Here is a 16,233-nt window from a genome sequence, read left to right as displayed (position 1 = left end):
ACGATTACCCAACATTTGCAACAACATGGACGGCACTGGAGGAGATTATGCTAAGTGAAATAAGTCAAGCAGAGAAAGACAATTATATGGTTTCACTCATTTATGGAACATAAGGAATAGCAGGAAGATCGGTAGGAGAAGGAAGAGAAGAATGAAGGTGGTAAACAGAAGGGAGAATGAACCACGAGAGACTGTGGACTTTGAGAAACAAACTGAGGGCTCCAGGGGGGAGGCGAGTGGGGGAATGGGATAGACTGGTGATGGGTAGTAAGGAGGGCACGTATTGCATGGAGCCCTGGGTGTTATACGCAAACAATGAATCATGGAACACTACATCAAAAACCAGGGATGTACTGTATGGTGACTAACATAACATAATAAAAAAAAAAAAAAAAAACCAAACCCACTAACTACTCTAAATAAACATTTCTAGTCTTTGGTTTTGTAACTTTTAGTCATTAGTGTCTATTCATCTTCGATCTGTTTTTTGCCCACTAACGGTGGTTAATCTGAAGATAAACTATCGAATGTGCATCTGGTACTCTAATATGGCTCATAACTATGGGGTGCTCAGTGAGGTAAAATGGACTGTAAGAGACTGATTTTCACCCTGTGCTCTGCACAGGTGCCTCATGGACAAAAGAGGGTGCTGTGTTGGGCACCTGGTGCCCCAGGCTCTGCCCTCCTCTACACGTTGGACCTCTGTGCAGGATTTCCCAGTAAAAAGGGTCTTATCTCTAGAAATGGTTGTAAAGCACTCATCCAAATACTGTCCTTTCTCATCTGGCTGCTTCATATTCTAATGTGGAATGATATCTTAATCCTCTTCCCAGGGATATCCAAGAGGAAAAAAATTCCTCTGCTCCTACTGGAGCTACATTTTTTTCTTTTTAAGAAGACTTGGGCAAAGCAGCGTAAGTATAAGAGAAGTGACAATTTAAAATAGAGAAAACATGGTCAAGTAGGTATTGCTGACTGTGACTCTATTTCAAAATAAACAAAATGAAGTAAAGCAAACAAAACAATTTTTACTGGTTTAGAAAGACGTAAAATCACCCTGGTGTGCCCTGAAGTCTTCAATTTGTGGCTTGGATTGCTTGCATTGGAAACATTGATTTTTGACTAATTTTTTTCTTAATAGGTCACCAATAGAAATAGGTTGTTCTTTTTTTTTTTTTTTTTTTGAAGATCTGTGAAAACATTGCTGAACAAACAAATACATTAGGAAGAGCAGAACCCCACAGTCTAAAGAGTGATGACAGCTGCTTAAAGAAGACTCTTCTGGGCTTCCTAAGAATTTCCTTACTCTCCCCTCCCCATCTCTGAATTTCTGATAAGAGATACTAGGTGTTTTGATGGCAGAATAAGTTGCTGAACTCCTCAAGTTGCATAAAAATATCGATAACTAAAAAGGACCGCGATCATAAGTATTTCCGAGCTAATTATGGCATCAGCCAATGCATTATTTACTGTGAGCCCTTTTCTTTTTTATCTCTGTGGCTCAGGTGATGGAAGCGTAGACTATCTATCACATATGGAAAGAGTGTCTGGGCTGTGCCCCTCATTTTTTCTCAGAAGAAAACAAATGAAGCCCGTGGGGTGATATGTCTTGCCTACTTGTGATCCGTGTCACTGGATGATAATTTATCCAGAATGTTGCTCACCAGGCCCAAGTGCCTGATGCTTAGAGAAACAGATGTGTTGAATACATGCATCTGATGAGGGTTGAATTCAGATCTTCTTAAACATTTTTGTGCCGTAGACCCCCTTGGCAATCTGAGAAAGCTTATCGACCACTTATCATCGTAAGGTTTTAAAATGCATAAAATATAATAGGGTTACAAAGAAAACTAAAAGTTACAACTTGAAGTTCAGTTGTTTAGAATATTCTATTTCTGAGATTTTGTGCTTCTATCTGTAATGTCCTGTTACTCAAACAAAACATCGTTTTGGGGCCAGCAGCCTTGGGTTGCCCACACCCCCCAGCCTTCCTGGGTGGAAATTAGCATTTTTTGACAAGATCCTCACCTGTTTCCTGTGGGTATTAGATCTTGAGAGTCACTAACAGAAAGGTCAAGGTGACCTTTGCTGGCAGGTTGATGCCACCACAGTGTGTGAACTCTAGAGTGCTTACATGTTTCAGCCTAAGGCCCACTCTACTTTCAACCTCTGGCAACATCTGTCTTGCTTTAAGGACAACGCTTCTTCCTTTTAATAATTGAAATTGTTACTGCATCTGAATATTTAATGCCACAGGCCTGACTTGATTTGTTCTTCCTCAGATTTCCCTTCGCTGTTTAAACAGCAAAATTAATTAGAAACATCCAAAATAGTTATGCCTAGAGAATAGTGTCTTGAGAAGAGTGAACATTATCTAGATAAATTTATATGGTGTAATACGATCTTAAGGATATTTTTGGACTTTCTCTGGCACTGAAATTGTCATATTTTTATGGTCCTGTCATATGTATTATTTATCTTTTGGCTTTGATAGGATTTGAAGATTGCCTCTTAACCCTCCTTCCCACCCCTGTTGTTTTCCCCAGCAGTGGCTCCTTATTGTCTGAAAGTATGAGGCCCCTGTCCTGGTGCCTTCTTCTCTCCAGATCCCTCTCTCACTGTATTCCTAGCATGTGCTCTAAGCCCCACAGGTGACACTCTCTGCTATACTTGATGTTCCTGTATCCCTGCCCCTTTGGGGACCCTCTAGTCTTTGTCGTAGCATTCCCCTTATCAGAGCCTCTTGGAGGACCAGGGAGGTCCAAGCCACTTCCCATTACGAGGTTTCTGGTATATTAAAAATGAAAATCTCCGAACTGGTTTACAAAATGTAAATTGTCGCGTAAAAATGTTGCCGCGTTTTCAACCTTTCTAGTTAGCACGTTAACATTAATACACGTACCCAAATCCAACGTATGTACAAACTTACTTGGGGACAACATCTTTCAATATAGAAATGCGAGAGGCCCAGACCACACGGTCCTTCTGGCCCCTCGAAGCCCTCATGCCCCTGGAAGTACATGTGCAGTACTTGTGCAGACGCTGCTTGTTCTCAAGGTTCGGGGCAGTGAACCGTGTTCCAGTTGGATTGGCTGAAGGGTTCTCTTTTCTCCATTCCTGTTGCAGTCTGATTACATTTCACCCAACATTTAAAAAAAATGCTGACCTGTAGCATTTTGCGTATATATTTTACCTCCCCTTCCATGTGACAAGCACCCTCAGGGTAGAGAGTGTGTTCTATTAATATTTAACACAGGGCTTCATGCATAGCATATTCAGTGACATGTGATGAATTAACACATGATCGTAACCTGTTTATCATAACGTGGCTCGAGCCTTCACTCGAATTCAAAAGTAAAAGTATAAGCATTGGTATTTTGAATCGTCTTCTCATGGTTTCGTAAAATCCATATGGATTTGTGTGTGTGTGTGTGTGTGTGTGTGTGAACGAGCTGTTAGTTTGACTCAGGTCATTGAAATAGGAATATTTATGGAATAACTTCAGGTATTTTTTTGGTTTATCCTACCCTGATTTTAAAGGTTCGGTTGGCTTCTACACATACTTGCTTAGTGAACAACTCTGCTCGATGTGAGGTATACAGTCGTGAACCCATGTCTAATAACTTATGGGATGGGGGAAGAAAAATACACAGAACAATTACATCATGTGATGATTGCTTGGAAGGAACATGTATTTTTCTTGGTTGTGGAAGCAGAGTGCATATGATTTATTTGTAAATAGTTGAAGAATTTTAATACTGGGGAAGAAATTGAATAACCAGATCTCAGCTGGGATTTTGTGTCAGTGGGACAGGCTGAGGCGAAGAGGTTGTAAGCAGGCACATAGCTGGTTGAGATGAGGAGGGGGTCAGAGCAAGTGACCGCTAGATCTGATGCATCAACTGGTACACTTGATTTTATTGATCGGAAGATGATTGATAAGATGGCTGCATACGGGTCAAATGTCAAAACTTTCTTTGGTTTTGTTCCTAAGAGAAAGATAGTGAAATATCTATTTTTGCTAGTGACTTGAGAATGGTGTTTAGGTAAGAGAATGTTAGGGTCCTGATCGGCTTGTGGAGTCTGTCAGTGTGACCGTGATTCCTCTTCATCTAACTAGGAGGGTCCGATTTCTGGGGAAAATCTAGTACAATTAGACTTTAAAAGCTCAGGCTGTCATCAGCTTTGGAGAAGTGTTGCAGAAACATTACAGGAATATTGGTGATGTTTACTGAGATGACGCTAAGGAAAAAGTGGTAGTTCTACGTATATTTGAAATTCATAGAGGCAGCCAAGTCGTGATTAGAAAAATGAGCAATGCATAATTTTGTTTTTCTTTATAATTATTTGATAACTCATATGATGGTGCTCATAGATAGGAAATATGGTATTATTTTATTACATTTCTGTTTTTAAGAAGGAAAATCTGAAATTTCTAATATCTGAATTTTGGAGGAAATTTATTGCCCAGGTTTCAGATGCGTATTGGGAAACATTGCCACCTAATGGTTATTATATCAAATTGCAGATAAAATTTCCCAAAGGACCCTATAAAACTAAGACATTGGTCCAGTAGATTTTACCTACCTCAGGGTCAAAAAACTGTCGCAGTGTGATATGTAGAACACTTAATTACAGTTTTGATGGTAAGTGCCCACTCCCTGAACAATTTTGTCCATCAATAAACCTTAAAATAGTTTGTTTTAACACACATACTTATTTCCGTAGTCTTGTTTGTGTGTTTTCCGATGAGTAGCTTAGAATGATGCTGAAAAATACCTACAGCCAAATAGAAACTCTACTTTTCCTTCTGCTGGTCTCTTAATGACTCAGTGACAGGACTGAAACAGATGCTCTTAGGGGACGTTTCCAGATCTGCAGTGTTAGGTTCCAGCTCCCAGGAGCACCTACGTAGTGAGACTTTCCAGGCGCGTGAAGAGATGTCTCCTTTTGCCTCTCCCACAGCACCTGTCTTATGGCAACGGCAGTTTACACGTGGACGCGGCTTTCCAGCAGACTCTCTGGAGCGTGGCCCCCATCAGCTCAGGAAGCGAAGCCGCCCAAGGTAAAAACTCCACTTCTACCAGAGGCCTTGTCCTGGATGTACAGTTGACAGTCATCTCTGCAATTGTAATGATGAGCAGATTGGTAATTAGAGCATTCTGTGTCAGAATATTCTGGAATGCAGATATGTGACATATAAGAATCTTGTTTAAATTGGTATTTGACAGTGAAGTTTGTGTGAAGATTGTTTTTTTTTTTAATTTTTTAAAATTCTTCTGCTACTGCCAGCTTTTGCTTATTTGTGTGTGGTTTATATGCGCGCTTTCTAGATGTTATTTGCTCCAGTGTTTTGGCCTCAGGGTATTGCTCAGTTAGGCTAACATCGAGGTCTCTCATCTTCCATGGTTGGGTGACTTAGAGCCAGATCACAGCAGCGTTTATGCATCAGGATTTCTTGGGAAATATCTGCATTTGTGTTCTGATTATTCTCACTTAGTACACGTTTAAATCTGAACCTGTCCATGCTTGTATGTTTAAAGAGAGGATTTTGGGGGGGTTGAGGTCACGTTTTCTGGTGGGAACATCACTAACTGAGGGACTTGGGAACCCTGAGCTCAGAGGCACCAGGCAGGTGGCACCCTTCGTCCTTGGGATTTTGGCCAGGTACTGAAGCCTCTCTAAACTTTTATTTCTCTGTCTATGAAAATAGAAGGTTGGACCAGACGATCTGTCCGGCTATCAGCATCTGACCATGACCATTCAAATGTGACTGAATTCCAATTCTTACAGGGTATCTCATTGGTGGTGACGTCCTCAGGTTGCTGCACGGACACATGGACGAGTGCCTCACTGTCCCTTCAGGAGAACACGGGGAAGAGCAGCGGAGGTTGGTACCAAGCCCCACGCCTTGAGCCTTGCACTTTCTTGCCTTGATATAATCGTTGGAATTAAGGGTATGTCTGTTCAGGCCATTCACATAATACAAAGTGGGTCACTGACACTCCCCTCTCCACTGAAGGGATCCATGTGTTGGCCTCTTTAGAAGTTTTCTCTTACGTTCTGTTTTTATTACCTCTTGATAGAATTGCTGAAAATTTTTGTAAAGTAAAACATGGTCAGAAGTATTGACTAAAATATACAGAGTGGAAGGAGTAAACACATTAAGCTACTTAAAACTTAAATGTTCATTAGTCTTGATTAATTTTTCTTTCTGGCATATTTAGTCTCAAATTCAGTTTCAAAGTCAGAGTTCTCAAGTGGCTCAGAAGCTTGGGACCTTTTTCTGTGATCTCCCACTTATATACATACACAGTAAAATTGACCACTCTCTCTAATATTTTATGTGATTATAATACTCTTTCTCACACATTAATATTTGTTGGCATTGGGTGGAGACTGAAGTCATCTGAATCACTGGGCAAAGTGCAAAGCCATAAAATATTTGATTTGAATGTTCTGTTTTGCTTGATGAATTAATGGGTGAATACTAAGTTGAACACACAAGAGATTACTGTGAGGGAACGCATTGTCTGGATGGTTTATTACAGGCTTTTAATTGTTTTAATGGACATTGCTCATAATGGAAACATGTAGAGAGAGATAACTATTGTACATATTTATTTCTGTAACTTGGGGAACATTTAGAAAGTTAGTACTTATTTCACTAGCTGTTTAACCCTGGGAAAAGCCCCTTGGAGACCTGGGTGTCAGTTATGCATCTCTCACCAGGCAGACCTGACTTATAGTGAAGAGTGAAGTGCAGAGCCTGGAAAATCCTGTGAATAAAAAATGCTGCTTCTAGAAGGTTGGGAAGAGGATGTTGATGGTGCTGATAGGGTTTTTATGAAAGATGAGAGGGAATTCAAAAGAGTTGATTTGAGGAATTAATTCCAAAGAGAAGAATAAACGTAAGACGCAAGGGGATGGCAGTGTGTTCTGGGACTAGCAGTTCTCCCACAGTGACCAGGGGAAGGCTAGACTCAGAGGTGGAAAGTAGACAAGAGAGACCAGTGTGGGCAGCTTTTATACGATCCTCGGTGCCATTCCCACGGCTGGCTTTTACTCTGGGAGTTAGGAAGGAGCGTGGGATGGGGGTGAAGTGGTCCGGTCTCTTGTAAAGCAATCAATAGATCTGATGGGCAGGAGGACCTTGGATCCAAGATCAGGAGATTCCAAATCAGGTACACCAACCAGGACAGGGCTGTTTTTAGGCATTTGTGTGAGAGGAAGGGAGAAACTTGACCTGGAGAGTGGCCATCAGAATGGAGAAGTCTGCCCAGACCAGAGACATGCTAGGTCATATTGATTATTTTAGGGATGAACTGCTGTGGACTGTGAGGGGATGTATCCGATCCAGGGTGTCCTGATGTTTCTGACTCGAGCGAAGAGAGAATGTGCTAAGGATTGTATGACACATGTGTATTTCATACTAAGGATTGAGTTAAAGTTTGGACAGCGGTGAGTACAAGGGGTCTGTGGGACATCCTGCAGGAAATTAGAATTTTGAGTCTTTTACTTAGACAAAGCTTGGCTTGGATGTAAATCCCAAGCACCCAGGGAATCATTGAGGAATGGGAGTTCTAGGTAGGGAGGGCAGAGCTTGAATTAGGGGAATGTGTTTGTCAGTTTGGACATTGCTTTCAAAAGCCTGTAAAACCTTGGAATAGATTAACGAGAGAGGAGGGCAAGGGTGGAACTCCAGAGAGCGCTGACATTTAGGATGTGGCTGGACTAAGATGCATCGGCATGATGGTTAAGTGGAGAACCAGGGAAGTTAGTCATGGAAGCCAAAGGAGGATTGGGGGACAGATGTGTTAAATGCTGTGTTATGTTTATATAGACGTAGGAGCAAAAAGAGGTTGTGTCGTAGTCTTTGCGGTCTTTATTCCCTGAATTGTTAAATGAAACACTTAAGTGATTCTTAGAGCCTTTTTTTTTTTAAAGATTTTATTTATTTATTTGACAGAGGGAGAGACAAAAAGAGCACAAGCAGGGGGATCGGAAAAGGGAGAAGCAGGCTCCCCGCTGAGCAGGGAGCCCAATGCAGGAGATCCCAGGACCCTGGGATCATGACCTGAGCCAAAGGCAGATGCCTGACCACTGAGCCACCCAGGAACCCCTCTTAGAGAGTTTCTGTTCTTTCTACAGACACTTGAGAGAGTTGTAGTTAAAGAAATGGGCTCTGGAGCTTGACAGCCCTGGGTTTGGGCCTCAGCTCTGCCACTTCCTAGTTGTAGGACTCATGCAGGTGACTGAATTTCTTGAACCATTGCTTTGCTCCTCTGTAAAATGCAGCTTAAATATTAGCTGCTGCTCTGTGGGATTGTTGTGAAGATTCAGGAAGAAAAGGCGGGGAGAATACCTGACGCATATTATGAGATCAACAGATTTTTTGTCACTGGCATTATTATCTAGACAGAAGAGCAGCATTTAGTCAGATAGGGAAAGATTTGAGGGACCCGGGCATGTGGATGAAAGCTTCATAGGACATCGGCTTTGGAGGAAGGGAGGCTAAACTATAGCAAAGAAAATCCTCTCTTCTTTGCATCGAATGGTGTACGTGTGGGGCGAGGAAGGGCTCTCACTTCTTGCTAAGGTTTGGAAGCCAGGAATGGGTGCGCGTAGTTTTTTGTTGTTACTATTGAATGTTTTCAATCTCAAATGAGAATATTCAGTGTCCGATAGAGCCCGTATTTCCTCAGCTAAACTCCCTGGCAATGAGGACACTTTTCTGTATCTCCTGGACGTTAGAGAACCTGTACGTTCAGGAGGTGTTTTCTTATAGAGTAGGTTTTTCTCCTGATTCTGTAGGTAGCTGGTTATTACTGCAGGGAAAACTGGGGGCCATTTCAAAGGTATTTTCCTATCGTTCTGGACCCATTTCCCCATTGCACACATGTTAAAGTCTGTCCTTTCTCATATCATTCTTGATGTAATGTTGTTCATTTCTGTATCAAATTCTTCTCAATATGTATTCAGCTCAGCACATCGCGGCTCTTTCTAGGGAGTGATGTCAGTAACAACACATCCGACTGTGCCCTTTGTACAGCGTGTTTACACACTGTACAAATTAGATTTCCAGAGATGTCGGATCATGACTCGAGGGAGAAAATGAGGCAGAAATCGGCAGCAAGAGCCCGAGGAGTGTTGCTTCTGAAAGGAGAGTTGCATTTGCCTTGATTAAATAGTGAGATGGGGCATTGATTTGCATGTAACGATAAAAATAATTTCTTCAATTTTACATTCACCGAGCACTCTATTATTTCCAATCTTGTTAATACCGTAGTGTAGAAATGTCTTTATCTCTGTCTCTTATCCGGAGTCATTTCGGTGCCGTAGACGACTCGGGGAGGCAAAGGGCAGCTCGGCCTGAAGGCAGGAGTTCTGTAATTGATATGAATCCCTACTGGGGGAGAAAAACAGCATGATAACCGAGGAATATATATCTTGATTCATTAAAAAAAAGGGAAAATAATTTGACCTTTGGACAGCGACTTGAAAGCTGGAGAAGTTCCAGGGAAATACGTAAACATTTCTTTTACCTCAAGGCCTTTGCTGTCCTTGTGGTCTGCTTATGCTTATTAATGTGTCATATTATTAACGTCAAAGAACTAAAGTCAAACCAGATTTGTTATAGGAAGCAGTGGAAATGGGGAGGTGGCCAGAAGTAACCGTTACTTCCGAGTAAGTTAGGAGCATTTGGTCTTAAATGCTCTGTTCCTGACCGGCGTGGTCCGTCTGCCCATGCCTCGTTCCGCTGACACGACTGTAATCGTAGCCATTGAAAATGCAGTTCGGGGATGGGTTCTGAAAGTCTAGAGACCAATGGAGCGGTCTTTACTTTCCTCTTCTCATTTAGATTTGTATGTGTAAGTGCTTACTTACATATTCTTATGAGAGGATTCAAAAAACTCTTAGAACGAAGAGCATAAGCATACAGTGTCCCTTTCAATTAAGTGGAATTGGGGGGGCGAATGAGGCCCTACCCAAGTTAAACTAAATGCACACTTTTCTCCACTCTTCTTGCTCATCTTTTGTTTATAGATTGAATTCTGACTTTTTTTGTGAAATTCAGCAGCACTATAGATTTATTTTAAATTTGAGATTTTTTTCTGGGAAGAACTGTGGCTCTAAAATCATGTACGGTGTATAACTGGTCTAAATAATAGTACACTTATAATGTACAGGCATTGTGAGCATTTGGGTAGAAGGGACGGATACTTTGAGCATTAGCTTTAAATTGTGATTTCTTAGTTCTTACTCAGGCTCTTCAGATCGTGAGAATACATTCAGGAGAAACAGGGATTTGTTCAGATCCAACATAGTGTTTTAATTATTAACTTGAAAATAAGCTTTTGTTCTGGAGGCTTGAAATTTGATGATTAGTTTTCATTTCGAGCATGACATATTTTGTATAGGGAGTGTTTTCTGCCCTAGATCCTGTCTCTGGATTGCGTCTTATTACTTTTGTCCATTTTTAAGCGAAGCATCATGAAGTATCAGTAAAGGCCTTTCCTTTATGTGCATACACACACTTACTTTTGCATTAAACGTGCACTATCTGAATTAAGTATGCCATATTTTTAAGTTCATGAATTTTAAAATGGATAAACTAGGGGAATATTACTGGGAATGATTATTTGATATCTCAGTATTAGGGAAACTTTTTGAAAAACATCATTTGTGATTTTTTAAAAGATTTTATTTATTTTAGAGAGAGAGCAGGGGGAGGAACAGAAGGAGAGAGAGAGAGAGAGAGAGACTCAGGCAGGCTCCCCGCTGAGGATGGAGCCTGACGCGGGGCTCCATCTCATGAACCTGAGATCATGACCTGAGCCAAAATCTAGTTGGACACTTAACTGACCGAGCCACCCAGGTGCCCCTAAAAAAGCATCATTTGTATGTTAAAGCAGGTTATGCTACACAGTTCATGGGTAGTTTTATTGATTCAGTAACAATTTGTGGAATGACCATCATGTGCTGGAGTTAGAGTAGGACATAAAAAGATACAACGTCTCTTTTCTCAAGGAGTTTGCATTCTAATGGCCATACGGGACAACAAAAACATAAGTGCTCTTATTTGTAAATGCACACACATATGTGTGCACCCGCAGGTAATCTACAAGGTGATGATGAGGGCTTTGGAAAAAAAATAAAGGAGACAAAGGAATGCAGAGGGTCCATGTTTGTGTGTGTGTTTGAGGGAGAGAAGAGGGAAGAAAAGGACAGAGAGAAAGAGAGAGAGGGAGAGAGGGAGTGATCAGAGGTTATTCTGTTTCTGTCCTATCAGGCTTTATTATTGGCATATGCTTGCTCTGTCTTGCTACTTTCAAATGCAGGACAATTACGTTATTGTTTCTGACGGTATCTGGAAATCAGTGCTGTATTTGCTTTTCAGAACGTGACTCAGCAGGCAGAAGCTGTGCCATATGTATGCATATGACAGTATTTTTGTCTCCTTGCCCCTTTTATGATTTTATGATGATTTAATGAGCTTTAGTTGTAAATAATTGATAAGGCGTGAGATGGGTTTGATACCATGAATTAAATGTCTCCCAGTCTGGCTTAGAAAGAGATGCATTGTTTATGTCTGCATACACAATTGGATGACTGATATACTTGCAGGATTTGTATGCCCTCAGTCACCACCTAGGAGAAAGCTTGTAAAGCTGCCTCCTGTGCTCCTGAAGGATCAGGGAGATAAAGTTTCCACACGAGGGCTTCTCTTCCACCCCCTTCCCCTTCATGACCTGTGTGTACCTGTTCGGCCCGGGACTGGGAGCTAAGCAGTTCTGATGAAAGAGTAAGTACCTAGCAGAGAGCCGTTCTCTATTCTCTGCCTCTTCTCCCTTGAGAGAGGTTCACTCTTCCCCCCAAACTTGAACTCCCTGCTGGTTGCCGAGAGCACAGCACTTTCTTTCAGCCTGTCTTCTCAAGGAAAGACTGGGCTGGAATGCACTGTTTTAAAAAACATAGGCCTTGAAGGCCAAAGATTTAAAATATTCACAGAGGGGCTCCTGGGTGCCCCAGTCGGTTAAGCGTCTGCCTTCGGCTCAGGGCATGATCCTAGGATCCTGGGATTGAGTCTGGCATCTGGCTCAGCGGGGAGCCTGCTTCTCCCTCTGCCTGCTGCTCCTGCTGCTAGTACTGTCTTTCTCTCAAATATATAAATACAACCTTAAAAAATACATTCACAGGAATTGGAGCCATTGGATTTCAGTAAAAATGAAAAAAAAAATTGGAATGTTGGCTATTCTTAAAGTTGAGTGAATTGAAAAAGAGACAATAGAATAAAAACATCAACATTAAAAAGAGAAATCCTTCAGTTATTTTCTCAATGAAGTTTATAAAAAAATTTAAAGATTTCTTATTTATTTGAGAGAGAATGAGAGAGCATGAGCAGGGGGAGGAGCAGAGGGAGAGGGACAAGTAGACTCCCCACTGAGCATGGAGCCCAACACAGGGCTCAGTCCCACGACCTTGAGATCGTGACCTGAGCCAAAACTGAGAGTCGGAAGCTTAACCAACCGAGACACCCAGGTGCCCCTGTCAATGAAATTTAAGACCATTTTTTACTTACCCATGTTTCGTTTATTCACTTAATCTGGATGTATAAGCAATATCTTTCAGAAAAAAAAAAGAAAAAGAAAAGCTTCCTCTTCTTTTTAATTTCCAGATGCCTTTGTGGTTATATTCTGGTTGGAGTGAAAAGTAAAAGTAGCAACATCTATTTTGCTGTTTTTCTGCTCTAGTCTATTTACATGATTCTTTATAGTAATGATTTGGAGTAGAAGGGTGCTATTTTTAATCCACGATGATTCATTTACATTTATTCAGATGTGTCGTCTCAAAACATACCTGTTTTCTCTTGTACAGCGATTTGAATAGAAATATCATCACAGACTCAGCCCCTGAGTGAATACATAATGCTTCTTTCAACACTGGGTAGGCATGTATTTCTTGATTTCACTGTTGCTATGAAGACGCTGCTGACAGCTTGCTTTAGCACCTGCCCGTAGCTCAGCTGCTCAGCCAAACACCCTCGTAGGCACAGAGCAGAGTGTTGCAGAGGCACGAATCCGACGGTGACAAATGTGTAAACTCAAACACTTATAATTTCACTCCGGAATAACCTTTGAATTCTGGGCCTACTTTTCAGTCACTTCAACTCTGTTCCTTTAATGCTTATTGAGGGACTGGTATGGTGTAGGCATTTTGGTGTGTGCTGTGCATGATGAATGAGAGGCAGCCCCTGTCTTGAAGGAGCTCACGGTCTAGTAAGATCTCCACACTACGTCCAGGAAGAAGCAAATGTGAATCTGAGAGAGGCCAATCACAGTCTTTTAAAAAATTAAATGGTAGAAAACATCTCCTACCTTTCTACCCTTTGAGGAAGATTAGCAAGGCAGGAATCTTTGTCGATCTTTGATTTTGAAGCAATAAGTTTGTTAGCCTATACAAGTTAGTAATATAAGCCTCTCTTTCTACTAACTGGTATGAATCTGCTATTCAGTATCAACTGTAAATAGAAATTGTGTGTGGGTCATTTTTCTGTGAATCTAATTATTTTTCAGAAAATTCATAGATGAAGCCTCAATACCTAGGGTCTGGCGATACATTAGCACAGCTGAACTTAATTTGGTTGGGGCCATGGTGGTGGTAGGACTATCTTTACCCCATACAGATAATGGCACTTGTCACAAGCTACCATTTATTACCTTTATGGCTGATCAGCCTCTTCTGTTGATCATCTTTTCAGTGTTCAGCCAGGTCTACTTTATTCATTCTTGTAAATCTCTTACACAGTGACATGTATATGGGAATCTGCACACAAATGGTTATTCTTCGGTATTTGTGAAAGAAAGAAACGGAGGGAAAAAGTCATGCACTTTACTGTAGGTTGTTCAAGGAGAGCAATGGGGTGTCTGCCTTGACCACCACTCTGACTCACTCAGCAAGATCAGAGGTCTCCCACTTGTATTATTTTGGTGACTCCTGAAAGATTGTGATCTGCTTGTACTTTGGGGAGGGGAAGAAAAGGTATCTTATTAAATCAGCACACCAACCTGAGTGATAGAAAACTACTTTGGGGCCTGTGAGTCCCACATCCTTGGCTCAGAGCCTTCTCTATTGGAAGCATCTTGACGTCAAACCACTCCACAGGGAAGAGTCCCTATTCTTGTAGCAGGAAGCTGAGCCTTGAAAACAGTGATTTTTTAAAAAAAAAAAAGAAGAAGAAAAGAAAAAAGAACAGGGTGGTTGTGGGTATCTTTGACAATCTGATGCATGTTACACACTTCGCATACTTGCCAGCGTGGAAAATTGTGCCTGTGGGGTAATTTCTGTGATGTTAATGTAGGTATTCTCACTGAATTTTCTCTGTTGTTTTTCCCCATCTAAGCAGTTAGCAGTGCCAGTGCTTTTTATTCCCCTCCCCCCCCAACAGGAAGTTTGTGACTTCACAGATAGCTTAAGTTTTGTATAAGGTACTTTCCTTCCTGACTCTTATTCCCTAAAGACTACATTCAAAGAGGTTGTTCTGTCTAGTGTCTTAGAAGGGAGAGAGACAGATTATCTCTGATAGAAAAAGAAGAAAAGAAGGGATTTTTCAACTTAAAAGACATTCAGGTGGAACAAATGGATGCCCACAGGCAAAAAAATTAACAGAAAAAAAAAAAGGAACTTTGACCCAAACTTTATATAAAAACTAACTCTAAATGGATCATGGACAGAAATGTAAAACATAAAACTATAAAACTTTCAGAAAAAATAGGAAAAAAGTCTTCGAGATCATAGAGTTTTAAAACTTGACACTAGAAGTACATCTTCATAAAAGGAAAACATGGATCAACTGGATATCGTATAAATGAGAAACTTCTGTAAATGTCCACGTGAAGAGGATGAAAAGACAAGTTCTAGAGTGGCAGAAAATATTTGCAGGTATTATGTCCAACAAAGGACTAGCATCTAAAGCTATACAAAGAACTCTCAAAGCTCAGCAGTTAAAAAAAAAAGAAAGGCAACCTAATTAGAAAAGGGGCAAAAGAATGCATTGGTATTTCACAGAGAGGACATGAAGAGTGCGAGTAAGCACATGGGAAGATGTGCAGCATCTTTAGTCATTGTGGTAAATGCAGACCGCAAGGAGTGATCAATACATGCTAAACAGACTGACCAACACACACAAAAATACTGATAGCCAAATGCTGGCGAGGATGCAGGAAAACTGAATCACATAAATTGCTTGCAAAGTGGTACAGCTACTCTGGAAAGCATTTTGGCAGTTGCTTCGATCTCTCAACGTACACTATCATGTGACCTAGCAATTGCATCCCTGGGTGTTTATCCTGCAGAAATGAACACTGTGTTCACACAAACACGTGTACACAAATATTTAGTGTAAAGTAGCTTTTTTGTAATTGCCAAAAACTGGAATCAGCCCAGCTGTCCTTCACCTAGTGAATGGTTGAGTGATGCTTGTTACAGCGATAGCCTGGGATATTACTCGGCAACTAAAAGCAGGGCCTTGTGGATAAAGCAACTTGGATGAATCTTCAGTCAATTATGCTGTGTGAACAACGTCAATCCCAGAGTCATACATACTATATGATTCCACATCTATAACATTTTTAAAGTGGTAAAATCTTAGAAATGGAAGAGATGGTTGTCCAGAGTTAGGGAAGCAGGAGCGGGGGAGAGAGGGAATTGGGTGTAACAATAAAAGGGCATATGAGGAATCCTTGTGGTATAGGACATTCCCACTATGAGGATTCAGGAACTAACATAAATGACAAAATGGTGTAGAATTTAATACAGGCACGTACACACACACACACACACACACACACACACACACACACACAAGCAAAATGGGGTTAATCTAGGGAGATGAAGGGATTGTATCAAATCCAATATCCTTGATGAAAGACTAGTCTATATCTTAAAAATATTATTATTAGGGGAAACTAAACAAATGTTCAAGAACAAAATGTTCAAAAATACCTTTCTGTACTATTTTTTCAACTGCATGTGAATCTGTAGTTATCTTAAACTATTTTTCACCCATCCCCTCACCAACTTCCCCTCTGGCAACCACCAATTTGTTCTCTGGATTTAAGAGTCTGGTTTTTGTTGTTGTTGTTGTAGTTCATATGGCTCTTTTTCCTTTGTTCATTTGTTTCTTAAAGTCTACACAAGAGTGAAATCATATGGTGTTAGTCTTTCTCTGTC

General features: G+C 40.9%; 1 protein-coding gene across 3 annotated transcripts in view; it reads left to right on the top strand.

The window, feature by feature from the left end:
- The window catches only part of RYR2 (ryanodine receptor 2), a 718,243-nt gene that overhangs the window by 306,164 nt on the left and 395,846 nt on the right, over positions 1-16,233 (top strand). For all 3 annotated transcript variants that reach the window (XM_087863178.1, XM_087863177.1, XM_087863176.1), the window contains 2 exons: positions 4,966-5,065; positions 5,794-5,890. In XM_087863178.1, the coding sequence (XP_087719304.1) occupies positions 4,966-5,065; positions 5,794-5,890 (197 nt within the window). The remainder of the gene's footprint in view (positions 1-4,965; positions 5,066-5,793; positions 5,891-16,233) is intronic.

Source organism: Ursus americanus, chromosome 6 (genome assembly GCF_024610735.1).
Source record: "Ursus americanus isolate L20-20 chromosome 6, mUrsAme1.1.p, whole genome shotgun sequence".
Taxonomy (NCBI): Eukaryota; Metazoa; Chordata; class Mammalia; order Carnivora; family Ursidae; genus Ursus; species Ursus americanus.
This window is presented reverse-complemented; position numbering and strand designations above follow the sequence as displayed.